A 12,034-nucleotide genomic window follows, 5' to 3' on the forward strand; every position below is an offset into this window, starting at 1 on the left:
AAAAAAAAAAAAAAAAAAAAAAGGAAGGAAGGAAGGAAGGAAGGAAGGAAGGAAGGAAGGAAGCTGGGTCTGGAGAGATGACTCAGTGGTTAAGAGATCTTGCTGCTCTTCTGAATGATACAGGTTCAGTTCCCAGCACCTGCATGGCAGCTCACGACCATCTCTAATTCCAATTCCAGAGAATTGGATGTCCTCTTCTGGCCTCTGTGGGTGCTGAAGGAAGGTAGTGCACAGACATACATGCAGGCAAAACACCCACACACATAAAAACAAAATAAATCTTTAAAAAGTAAATAGATAAAAATAAAAGAAGTAACCAAGGCCTTAACTACCTTTGTCCATGTTCCTCCTCTGTAACAAATGCAAACACACTTGGTTTGTCTCTCTGTTGTGCACAATGCAAACACACATGTTTTGTCTCGCTGTTGTGCACAATGCAAACACACTTGTTTTGTGTTGCTGTTGTGCACAATACAAACACGCTTGTCTTGTCTTGGTATACAAACACACTTGATTTGTATTGTACACAGATACAAACACAACATTTAGTTTGCTTTCAGCTGCTGTGATAAAGACCACGACCAAAAGCAAGTTGGGGAGCTAAGGGTTTATTTAGCTTACCTGCTCCAACTATGGTCCACCATTGAGGGAAATCAGGGCAGGAACTCAAGGCAGGAACCTGGGGGCAGGAACTGAAGCAAAGCCATGGAGGAGTGCTGCTTACTAGCTTGCTGTTTGCTACCCATGATTTGCTCAGCCTGCTTGCTTAATCTTCTTCTGTTCCTTCTCCTCCTCCTTCTTGAGTTTTTGGGACAGTGACAATCCATTTAGCTCTAGAACTCACTGTGTTGATCAGGCTGGCCTAGAACTCACAGAGATCCTCCTGTCTCTGCCTCCAGAGTGCTGGCTTTAAAGGCATGTGCAATTATGCCCAGCTCATTCTTCTTTTTTATACAACCCAGGACAACCTGCCCAGGGGTGGCATCAACCACAGTAAAAAATGGGCCCTCCCACGTCAATGATTAATCAAAAAAAGTCTCTGCAGACTTGGCTGCAGGTTAATCTAATGGAGACATCTTTATCAGTTGAGATACCCTCTTCTTGGATGGTTCTAGCTTGTATCAAGTTGGCAAAAAACAAAGAAAAACAAAACAAATGAAGCAAAACTCACCTCCACACCTCAGTGTCCTCCTAGACACATTCTTTTTCCCCATACCCTTTCCTACTTTCATAATTTTTCTTTTAAACTTATTCTTTAAACATTTCATACTATCCCCAACTTCAAACTCTACTACAGAGCTACAGTACTGAAAGCAGCCTAGTATAGGCGTAAAAACAGACAGGAGGACCAATGGAACCAAATCAAAGACCCGGATATCACTCTACCCACCTACAAACACCTAATTTTTGAAAAAGCAAAAAATATCAAATGGAAAAAAAAGCATATTCAACAAATGGTGCTGGCATAACTGGATATCAACATGGAGAAGAGTGAAAAGAGATCCATATCTATCACCATGCACAAAACTCAAGTCCAGATGGATCAAAGACCTCAACATAAACCAACCACACGGAACTTCGTAGAAGAGAAAGTTGGAAGTACACTTTAATGCATTGGCACAGAAGACCACGTTCCAGGACTATAAAAGCTAACTGACAGGGAAGAAGTTCCCAAATCAGTTTTGGCTTCATTTCTCTATGTCCTGCAACCAAAGTATGTTGTCCTCAGAAATACGATCTTACTACCTAGCTGCAGTGGGCAACCAAGACCAATAGCAATATCCTGCAGACTTCCTGATCAACAACTCATAAGGAGGCATCCCATGACTGGCTCTGCAATTTTGTTTGGTTTTGATTATTCGTCTCTTCTGAGACTAGCACTGTACCCATATAGGTACTATCACTCAAACTTTTTGGTCTGCTATTACACCATTTAACTAGCTTATAAAGTAGTAGGTTTCCATAAGATATTTTTATACATCCTTAATCCCTTCTTCTCTTCCCATTTCCGTGTGTGTGTCTGTGTGTGTGTGTGTGTGTGTGTGTGTGCTAGTGCCTACAGAGTCAGAATAGACTATTGGATTGCTCAAAGCTATGGTTATAGACAGATGAGTAGCTTAATGTGGATGCTGGAAACCAAGCTCAGATCCTTTGAATGAGTAGCCCACTTAAATATGTATTTATTTATAATTATTTATATTAAGAGTTCATATGATGTATTGTAGGCAGAGACTGCTTGTGTATATCATCCCAGACCCAAATAATCACAGAGAAACTATATTAATTACAACACTGTTCGACCAATAGCTTAGGCATCTTTCTAGCTAGCGTTTATATCTTAAATTAACCCATTTCTATTAATCTGTGTATCACCACAAGTCTGTGGCATACCAGTAAGGTTCCAGGGTGTGTGTCTTCTTCAGCAGCTGCATGGCATCTCTCTGACTCTGCCTACTCTTTCTATATATCTCTTCCAGCCTGGCTATATTCTATAGGCCAAAGCAGCTTCTTTATTTACCAATGATAATAAAACATATTGATAGCAGACAGAGGGGAATCCCACATCATCTCCCTTTTTCTGTCTAAATAAAAAGGAAGGTTTTTTAAACTTTAACTATAATTGACTAGAATAAATAAAAAGTTTTTTTAACTTTAACTGTAGTTCTTCTATAACATTGGGGCATCCATCTTCAGCCTGTAGGCTCATAATATCTGGCAGACTTTTTATGAAGCAGGAAATTTGAAGATCTGTTTTACCTTGCAATGGCAAAGTTCATCCATTGCTTTCTTCTGTGTCCTTCAGAAAGTCTGATAGTTTCTTTCATGAAGCAAGAACCCTGAAGGACCAGCTAAGTCTTCTTTTTTTTTCAGGGTATAGGCACTTATTCACTATATATATGTGTGTGTGTGTGTGTGTGTGTGTGTGTGTGTGTGTGTGTGTGTTATTTTTATTGAGCTTTACATTTTTCTCTGCCCCCATCCCTGCCTCTCCCCTCCCCCTCAGCTCTCTCCCAAGGTCCCCATGCTCTCAACTTTCTCAGGAGATCTTGTCTTTTTCTACTTTCCATGTAGGTTATATCCATGTATGTCTCTCTTAGAGTCCTCATTGTTGTCTAGGTTCTCTGGGATTGTGATTTGTAGGCTGGTTTTCTTTGTTTTATGTTGAAAACCACTTATGAGTGAGTACATAAGATAATTGTCTTTCTGGGTCTGGGTTACCTCACTCAATATGATGTTTTCTAGCTCCATCCATTTGCCTGCAAAATTCAAGATGTCATTATTTTTTTCTGCTATGCAATACTCCATTGTGCAAATGTACCACATTTTCCTCATCCATTGCCCCTTGGTTGAGGGGCATTTAGGTTGTTTCCAGGTTCTGGCTATGACAAACAAAGCTGCTATGAACATAGTTGAGCACATGTCCTTGTGGAGGAAAACTGTTGTACGGAAGGGGCCCCTTGTTTTGTCCCGGCCTTCCGGCTAGCTTACACCTGAAATAACCACACAGAAACTATATTAATTAAAACACTGTTTGGTGGGATGTACTCACTCATATTTGGTTTCTAGCCATAAATAAAGGACAGTGAGCTTATAATTTGTGATCCTAGAGAAGCTAAATTAGAAGGTGAATCCAAAGACAAACATATAGGCATCCTCCTGAATATTAACCTTCATCAGGCGATGAAAGGAGACAGAGACCCACATTGGAGCAACGGACAGAAATCTCAAGGTCCAAATCAGGAGCAGAAGGAGGGAGAGCAAGAGCAAGGAACTCAGGACCGCGAGGGGTACACCCACACACTGAGACAATGGGGATGTTCTTTCGGGAATTCACCAAGACCAGCTAGCCTGGGTCTGAAAAAGCATGGGATAAAACTGGACTTGCTGAACATAGCGGACAATGAGGACTACTGAGAACTCAAGAACAATGGCAAGGGGTTTTTGATCCTACTGCACATACTGGCTTTGGGGGAGCCTAGGCAGTTTGGATGCTCAACTTACTAAACCTGGATGGAGGTGGGCAGTCCTTGGACTTCCCACAGGTCAGGGAACCCTGATTGCTCCTCAAGCTGATGAGGGAGAGGGACTTGATCGGGGGAGGGGGAGGGAAATGGGAGGCAGTGGCGGGGAGGAGGCAGAAATCCTTAATTAAATAAATAAATTAAAAAAAAGAAAAAAACAGAAAAAAAGATACATTATAAAGAGAGATGAAATTGTCAAAGAATAAATTTTAAATATCTTAAAAAAAATAAATAAATACCTTTAAAAAAATAAATAAAACACTGTTTGGCCATTAGCTCTAATTTCTTATTGGATAACTCTTACATATTAGTTTAACCCATCTCCATTAATCTGTGTATCACCATGTGGCTGTGGCTTACCAGCAAGATTCTAACCAGCATTCATCTGAGGCAGAGGATCCATGGCTTCTCCCTAACTCTGCTTTCTTCCTCCCAGAATTCAGTTCTGTCCTCTCCACCTACCTATGTTCTGCCCTATCAGCTAGGCTAAGGCAGTTTCTTTATTCATTGATCAATGAAAGCAACACACAAACAGAAGGAACTCCTACACCAGAAAATCTCTCTTAAAAGAGCCACAATGCCCCTGCTCACCACCAGCAAACAGAGCCCATCCGAAAAAATGTGGCTATCAAGAAGCTGAGGTGATGGGGGAGAGTCTTCTGTTTTGTGTTAATTTCATTGGTTAAATAAAGAGACTGCCTTGGCCCTTTAATAGGACATAAAATTAGGTAGGCAGAGAAAACAGAACAGAATGCTGGGAGAAAGAAGCTGAGTCAAGGAGTCGCCATGGTTCTCCTACCAGATACAGACGCAGGTTAAGATCTTCCCTGGTAAGACACCCCGTGGTGTTACAGGGATATTAGAAATGGGTTATATCGATATGTAAGAGCTAGCCAATAAGAGGCTGGAACTAATGGGCCAGGCAGTGTTTAAAAGAATACAGTTTCCATGTAATTATTTCAGGGTATAAGCTAGCCATGTGGGAGGCCGGGTGCTCCTATTTCAACACTGTGATAAACTCTGTTCTTTTGTGTCTAGAATTTCTTTCCAAGCTCTCTGAGGTTTTATGCAAATGTAGTTGGCTCACGTTGAATACCATTTTGTAGGCGGATACTGCTCATTTGTATACCGGCTGTCCAGACACAAATAATCACACAAAACTATATTAATTATAACACTCTGCAGCCAATAGCTTAGGCATCTTTCTAGCTTGCTGTTATATCTTAAATTAACTCATTTCTATTAATCTGTGTATCACCACAAGGCTGTGGCCTATCACTAAGATTCCAGGGTACCTCTCTGACTCCACCTATCTCTCTATATATATCTCTTCCAGCCTGGCTATATTCTGCCCTGCTATAGGCTGAAGCAGCTTCTTTATTAATCAATGATAATAAAACATTCATAGCATACAGAGGAAAATCCCACATCAATGCATGTTTTGTCTGTGTATTTGTGTTTGTAGCATGTGGGTACCTGGTGCCCACAGAGGATATGAGAAGGTGTTAGATCCTCTGGGACTGAAGTAACCGTATGGGTGCTGGGAACTGAACCTGGATCTCTGGAAGAACAACAAGTACTCTTAACACTGAACCAATTCTCCAACACATTTAAATCTTATTTTTTAATTTTAGATTTATATACACACACATACATGAGTAACCACCAGCTGTCTGATTGGACTTAAGGTCCTCTCAATAGGGGGGAAAATCATGCCTGGTACTAGAAATCTAACAACTAGCCAGGATTCGTGAGGCTATGGGTCTTAGAAGAGAGCCCACTACTGCCACTTTACGAGACCAGCACAATGCCTAGCTTCATCTTAAACTTACCCCACACCCACAGGTAAATGTAGTGACCACTCCTTGTCAAAGAAGCTTCTCTTTGCAGCAGATGGAAACTATCACAGAAATCTACAACTTGTCCATTTCCTTCACCTTTTCAAAGGATCAATTCTGTTTCATTAATTCTTTGTATATTTTTTTCATGCCATTTGTTTCTTCACCTTTTCAAAGGATCAACTCTGTTTCATTAATTCTTGTATATTTTTTCATGCCATTCGTTTCTTCTCTGATCCTTTTTTCTACCTATTGATTTTGAATTTGACTTGATTTTGGTTTTCTAGGATTTCAAGGTGCGTCATTAAGTTATTTATTGTGATCTGAGTTTTTAACATAGGCATCTGTAGCTATAAACTTCTTAGAATGGCTCTCACTGACTCCTATAGGTTCTAGTATGCTTTTGACATCATTCATGTCTAAGAATTTTTAAACTTTACTCCTGGTTTCTTCAGGGGCCCATTCATCACTCAACAGTGTGTTGCTCAGTATCCATGAGTTTGTATATTTTCTGTATTTTCTTTTGATATTGGTTTCTAGTTTCAATCCATTTTGATCCTATATAAGAAATGAAATTATCTTAATATTTTTGTGCTTTCTAAGACTTGTTTTGCGTCCCCAAAATGTGGTCTGGTTTTGGAGGTATTTCACAAGGCTGTGAAGAAGAATATGTAATCTGTAGCCTTTGGGTAGAATATCTTATAAACATCTGTTAAGTCCATTTGATATATAACATCATACAACTCTGATGTATTTGTTTAGTTTTTTGTTTGACTGCATGACCTGTCAGTCAGTCTTAAAGTATTGTCGTGTTGAAGTCAGTCTGTGCCATTGCAGTGTTTGTTTTGTGAAACTGGATATGCCAGAACTCAGCAATACGTCTTCAGAATTTTTCTGTGCTCCTAATAGAGTGTTCCCATAATCAATATATCAACATGAAAGGATCTTCTTTCCTTCCTCTCGTCCTTCCTTCCTTCCTTCCTTCCTTCCTTCCTTCCTTCCTTCCTTCCTTTCATCCTTCCCTTCTTTTTCTTTCTTTTTTCTCTTTTTCTTTGGTTTTTGAAGCCCTGCTTGGCCTGGAATTCACTTTGTAGATCAGGTTGGCCTTGAACTCATAGGGATCCTCCTGCCTCTGCCTCCCAAGTGCAGGGATTATCAACATGTGCCTCTATCCTGGCTTAAGCAGCTTGCTTTGTCTCCTCTGTATGTATCTTTTTTTTCTGCCAGTACCATACTGTTTTTATTACTATGACTCTGTAACATAATTTGATGTTTTGTTTATTTGTTGTATTTTTGATACAAGGTCTCACTGTATATCCCTGACTGACTTATAACTAACTCATGGTATAGACTAGGCTGGCCTTGAACCTACAGAGATCCACCTGCCTTTGCCTTGTGAGTGCTGAGATCAAAGGCCTGCACCACCATGCCCAGAGCATAGTATAATCTGAGACCAGGGTTTATGACACCGCATTATTATCTTTCTGTTCAAATTGCTTTGACAATTCAGAGACTTTACCATTTCCGTATGAATTTTATGGTAGTTTGATCTATTTCTGTGAAGAATGTGTGGGATTTTATTACATTTATTTATTAGAAGGAGAGTTGCATGCCACAGCAAATGTGTGGTAGTCAGAAGAAAATTCGAGGAGGTCAGTTTTCCTCTCCCGCCACATATATCCAAGGGATTGAACTCAGGTCATCAGCATTGGCAGAAAGCACCTATATTCACTGAGCCATCTTGCCAGCCCATGTCACTCGAATTTTGAGAGGGGTTACACTGACTAGGTGGCTTGATTTCAGCAACGCACTCCTTTTCATATTAATACTACTTTCTGTGAGCAATGAACATCTTTCAATGTTCTAGTATCTTCTTCAATTTTTAAATGTAGTATTTTAAAGTTTTCATTATACAGGTCATTTACCTCTTGGGTTATATTAGATATAACTGCTCTTCACAAGCTGATTTTGCATCCTATGACTCTGATTACAATGTTTATCAGTCTTATAGTGGAGTGGTTTTTGAGTTACTTATTTCTTTTTTTAAAAAATATTTATTGCCAGGCGGTGGTGGCGCACGCCTTTAATCCCAGCACTCGGGAGGCAGAGGTAGGCGGATCTCTGTGAGTTCGAGGCCAGCCTGGTCTACAAAGGGAGTTCCAGGACAGGCTCCAAAACCACAGAGAAACCCTATCTCAAAAAACCAAAATTATATATATATATATATATAATGTATACAATATTCTGTCTGTATGCCTGAAGGCCAGAAGAGGGCACCAGACCTCTTTACAGATGGTTGTGAGCCACCATGTGGTTGCTGGGAATTGAACTCAGGACCTTTGGAAGAGCAGGCAATGTTCTTAACCACTGAGCCATCTCTCCAGCCCGAGTTACTTATTTCTTGGTACTGAAGATGGAACTCGGGGCTTGGGCCCTTAGGCTAGATAAGCCTCTACCACTGAAGTACATTCTCAACCTACATGACAGAGCCCCAGTGTGTTTATGTGTATGATCATACCATCTGCGGTCAAGAATAATCTAAGCTCATCTTTTCTCCTATTTGTGTCCCTTCTATTTCTTTTTCTTGCCCTATTACAGTGGCAAAGACTCAAAGCTCTGTGCTGAATAAGAGGAAATAAAGTCAAACCCTTTCTGCCATGAGTTGTTCTGAGTTTTCTGTCACAGCAACAGAGGGCAAACTCAGACTGTCTCCATTTCATTGCTCTCTGCCCTGGTCTTGCTCTCTGCCGACCAACACAAGCCCCTCTATCCCCTCGCCCCGTCCTAACAAGTTCCACATGTGTTGGCTGAGCTCTGTGGTTCTTCCTCACCACCGCAGCCACCGTTAAGCAATAACATTTGGTGTATAAACTTTGGGTCTGACATCCTTTTTACCTTCCTTTTTTTATTTATTATCTTTTTTCTTTGGGGGGATTTTCCCTTCCTACTTCTTTTATTATATATTTATTTTCCCTTTATTCCATTTTTTAACAGGGTCTTGCTATACAGCTCAGACCGCAGTGATCTTGCAGTGCTCTGGCCTCAACCCCACAAATGTTGGGATTACAAGCACACACTACCCTACCTGGCTTCTGTTTTACTTTAGGTGGTTTTTTTTTTTTTTTTCATTTCACATGATCTGTGTGTTTGTTTGGAACTCTACAATGTCTGCTGCCAAGGAATTTACCTAAAATTTACAACAAAGGCATTAAAAGCATCACATTTGTTTTGCTGGGTATATTTTTAGATTTTAAAAACATTATGCATATGAATGTTTCATATATATGTATGAAACACATGTATGCCTGGTGCCCATGGAGATCAGAAAGAGACATCAGGTCCCCTGGAGCTGGAGTTACAGATGTTTGCGGACCACTGTGTGGGTGCAGTTGGGTCCTCTACAAGAGCAGCCAGTGCTCTTAACTTCTAAGCCATCTCTCCAGCCCTTCACACACTTCATTTCTACATCACTCAACGTTTTTCACCTTGACTTTCCTGTTAAGTCCAAACTGATGGAGAAAACCACTAAGCAGATTATCCGCTGCCCCAATTCCTCCAAGGTGAGTGTCTGTGTTCATTCTAACGCTTCCATCACTAGAGAAGCTTTCCTTCCTGTCATCAGTCGAGGTCTTAATGTACGGACAAATGCTTTGTCTGTGTCTGCTGCTCATTCTGAGAGCCTCTGTGAGCCCTGGCTGGACCCTCAGTTGTTAGCATCAGAGCTTCTCTTCTGAGGGCCCTGTAGTTGCCCAGTGTTTGGTAATTCTGGTTGTCACCCATCTGTGAATGCAGTTCCATCTCTTGGGATGAATATAACAGACCAGTAAGATCATTCAGTGCTTTCGAAGTACTCAAGGCTGGGTCAGTTCAGTTCCCAGTGGGTAGATAGGCAGCCAATGGTAGCAGTCCTATGTAACAGAAACTTGGATGACAGAATAAATTGCCTAGGCTTTGTGTACCTATAAATTACAAAATGGGGCTTCTAACCAGATCATCTAGCCAACAGTCATCCAACTCTCATGTTGCCACCATGGCTTGCTAGCGCTAGCCAACTCTCCAGCTCCCAGCCTCCAATGACCAGGCAACTCATAGAATCTATATATCTTTTTTATTTAACTAAAAAAAAACCTTGACAATAATAGGCTGTACACTATACACAGCACAGTGTAAGGATTCCAACAATCACACCATTCCAAACACAACACTACATTCTTCAGATACCAGCCTTTATCTACCTCTTAAAATCCTGGGGAAAAAAGTGCCTCAAGATGGTGGAGATACCGAGACAGAGGGATTACCAGTACCAGAAATCCGAGGCTTATGGCACTGAAGATATAGGTTGGGGGAGGGGACTCTTAGCTGTCTTTGCTCAGCTTTGATTCACAAATCCAGCGGTAAATCCTCTGGCAGACGTCATCATTCCAGCGACCATCATCGTAAGAGAAGTGGGCACAGTCCTCACCTCCTCCCAGCCCGTGGCCATGCCAATTATCTGGCTGTAGTGGCTTCCAATTCCTGAAAACAAACGGCTCTCAACTCCAGGAGGTCAAGCCCTCAGCCATCTTACCAGGGGCCCCCCAGACCCCCAGAGTCATGTGCTAAAATTACAGGACAGTCCCAGGGAAAGGAGAAAAGCCGTAAACAACACACGTACTTGAAGCCATTCTCAAAGTCAGTCCCATCCACCCATCTCCAGGGTCCATTTTGGTCTGTTAGGCCCATCCAGGTGGGCACGGGGCCCTTGTGGTCATTGATAAATCTCTGAGGAGAAAAAAAAAGGGGAGGAATGACTTCTCCCTCTAACAGACAAGCTCCAGGAGAGCCCGTCGAGGCCACACCTGCTCCTCCATGGAGTTGACCACCACCAGGTGAGCGTTCTCCAGCTGGCAGTACTTGTCAGCCTCAGGCCATGACTTCCCAGTTTGCGAGAACCAGTAGCAGCTGCCTTCGTGTTCTATCCAGTGAAGGGGGCAGCAGGTCCTTTCAGAGCCTACGAGGCATCAGAGAGAGTACAGGGCTGAGGTGTGGCACAGGGAAACATCGACCATAAACCACAGAGAAGTACACCCATCGTCCTCCTCACCATTGTTCCTGAGGCTGGCCAGCTGGCACGACAGGGCTTTCAAGTCCTTCCCCAGCTGTTGGACACGCTCCATCATTGCAGAAAGATCTGGGACACACAGATGGACGTGAGAACGGCGCTCTATTGCTACAGCTGCTTGGCGAGTCCCTGGTGCTCAGGTGGCCTGCACAGGGCTCAGCTAGGAACATCACACACTGCACACACGCACACCTCCTCCCAGGGTACAGGAAACCGAACTCTAACCTGTTTTCAGGGCCTGTTCCTTTTTCTCCACTGTACTCTCCAGAGAAGTCACCTTCTGCCTCAAGTCTCGGCCTGGAAGATGATGGTTCAGCCCCAGGGACCCATTTGCCCACATCCTCTGCCCACTCTTAGAGACCAGGGCCTCTCACCTGCCAGCAGTTCCTGCCTGTGATCGTCCACGTCCACTTTCAGAGAACTGATCCTTTCTTGCAAGCTGTCACCTGCGGAACAAGGGACTGGATCAGGACTCTGTCCTCCCTGCCCAGCCCACTCCTGCCCAGAACCCGGTCAGAGCCCAACTCACCCTTGGAGTTCAGGGCCTGCAGTTCAGCCTTCATGTAGGAGGTGAGGTTTTCTGAACTGGCTCTCAGGGTGCCTAGGTCCCTCCTTAACTGGGAATCTGACGGGGACGATAGAATGAGCAGAACCAAGATTGCTCAGTCCCCTCTGTGGCAGCACAGATGGACACTGCATGCAGGGGAGCATTCTGGGTCGCACTGGGGCAGACACCGTTGTTGCCCAGGATTGCACTGGAGCAAATTGAGGCTTAGGAGGTGAGGTAATGCACAAGAATGAGTCACATGACCAGTAGCCGTCCCCTTCATGGGTCCTCGTGTCCCCACTAGTGTCCCCACCACTGCTCTCAGCTACTTCCCCACACAGGTCCCTGTCCATTATGTGTCTCTGCTGTTAACCTTGTCATCGCCATGGCCCTCACTGCTGTGCTTAAGCCTTTGCACCCATCGCTGCCTCCGTCCACCCTGCACACCAACACCCCTGCGATTCCTCTCTTCCCTGCACACCAACACCCCTGCGATTCCTCTCTTCCCTGCACACCAACACCCCTG

General features: G+C 43.0%; 1 protein-coding gene across 1 annotated transcript in view; it reads right to left on the reverse strand.

The window, feature by feature from the left end:
• Positions 1 to 9,994: 9,994 nt before the first annotated feature.
• Positions 9,995 to 12,034, reverse strand: part of LOC101986444 (C-type lectin domain family 10 member A-like) — an 8,814-nt gene continuing 6,774 nt past the window's right edge. Inside the window, exons 4-10 of the mRNA XM_026780641.1 lie at positions 11,491 to 11,586; positions 11,336 to 11,407; positions 11,187 to 11,258; positions 10,944 to 11,030; positions 10,699 to 10,850; positions 10,515 to 10,621; positions 9,995 to 10,375 (exon numbers count right to left, since the gene is read on the reverse strand). Coding sequence (XP_026636442.1) covers positions 10,216 to 10,375; positions 10,515 to 10,621; positions 10,699 to 10,850; positions 10,944 to 11,030; positions 11,187 to 11,258; positions 11,336 to 11,407; positions 11,491 to 11,586 — 746 coding nt within the window. The 3' untranslated portion in view covers positions 9,995 to 10,215. The remainder of the gene's footprint in view (positions 10,376 to 10,514; positions 10,622 to 10,698; positions 10,851 to 10,943; positions 11,031 to 11,186; positions 11,259 to 11,335; positions 11,408 to 11,490; positions 11,587 to 12,034) is intronic.

Source organism: Microtus ochrogaster, chromosome 7 (assembly GCF_000317375.1).
Source record: "Microtus ochrogaster isolate Prairie Vole_2 chromosome 7, MicOch1.0, whole genome shotgun sequence".
Lineage (NCBI taxonomy): Eukaryota > Metazoa > Chordata > Mammalia > Rodentia > Cricetidae > Microtus > Microtus ochrogaster.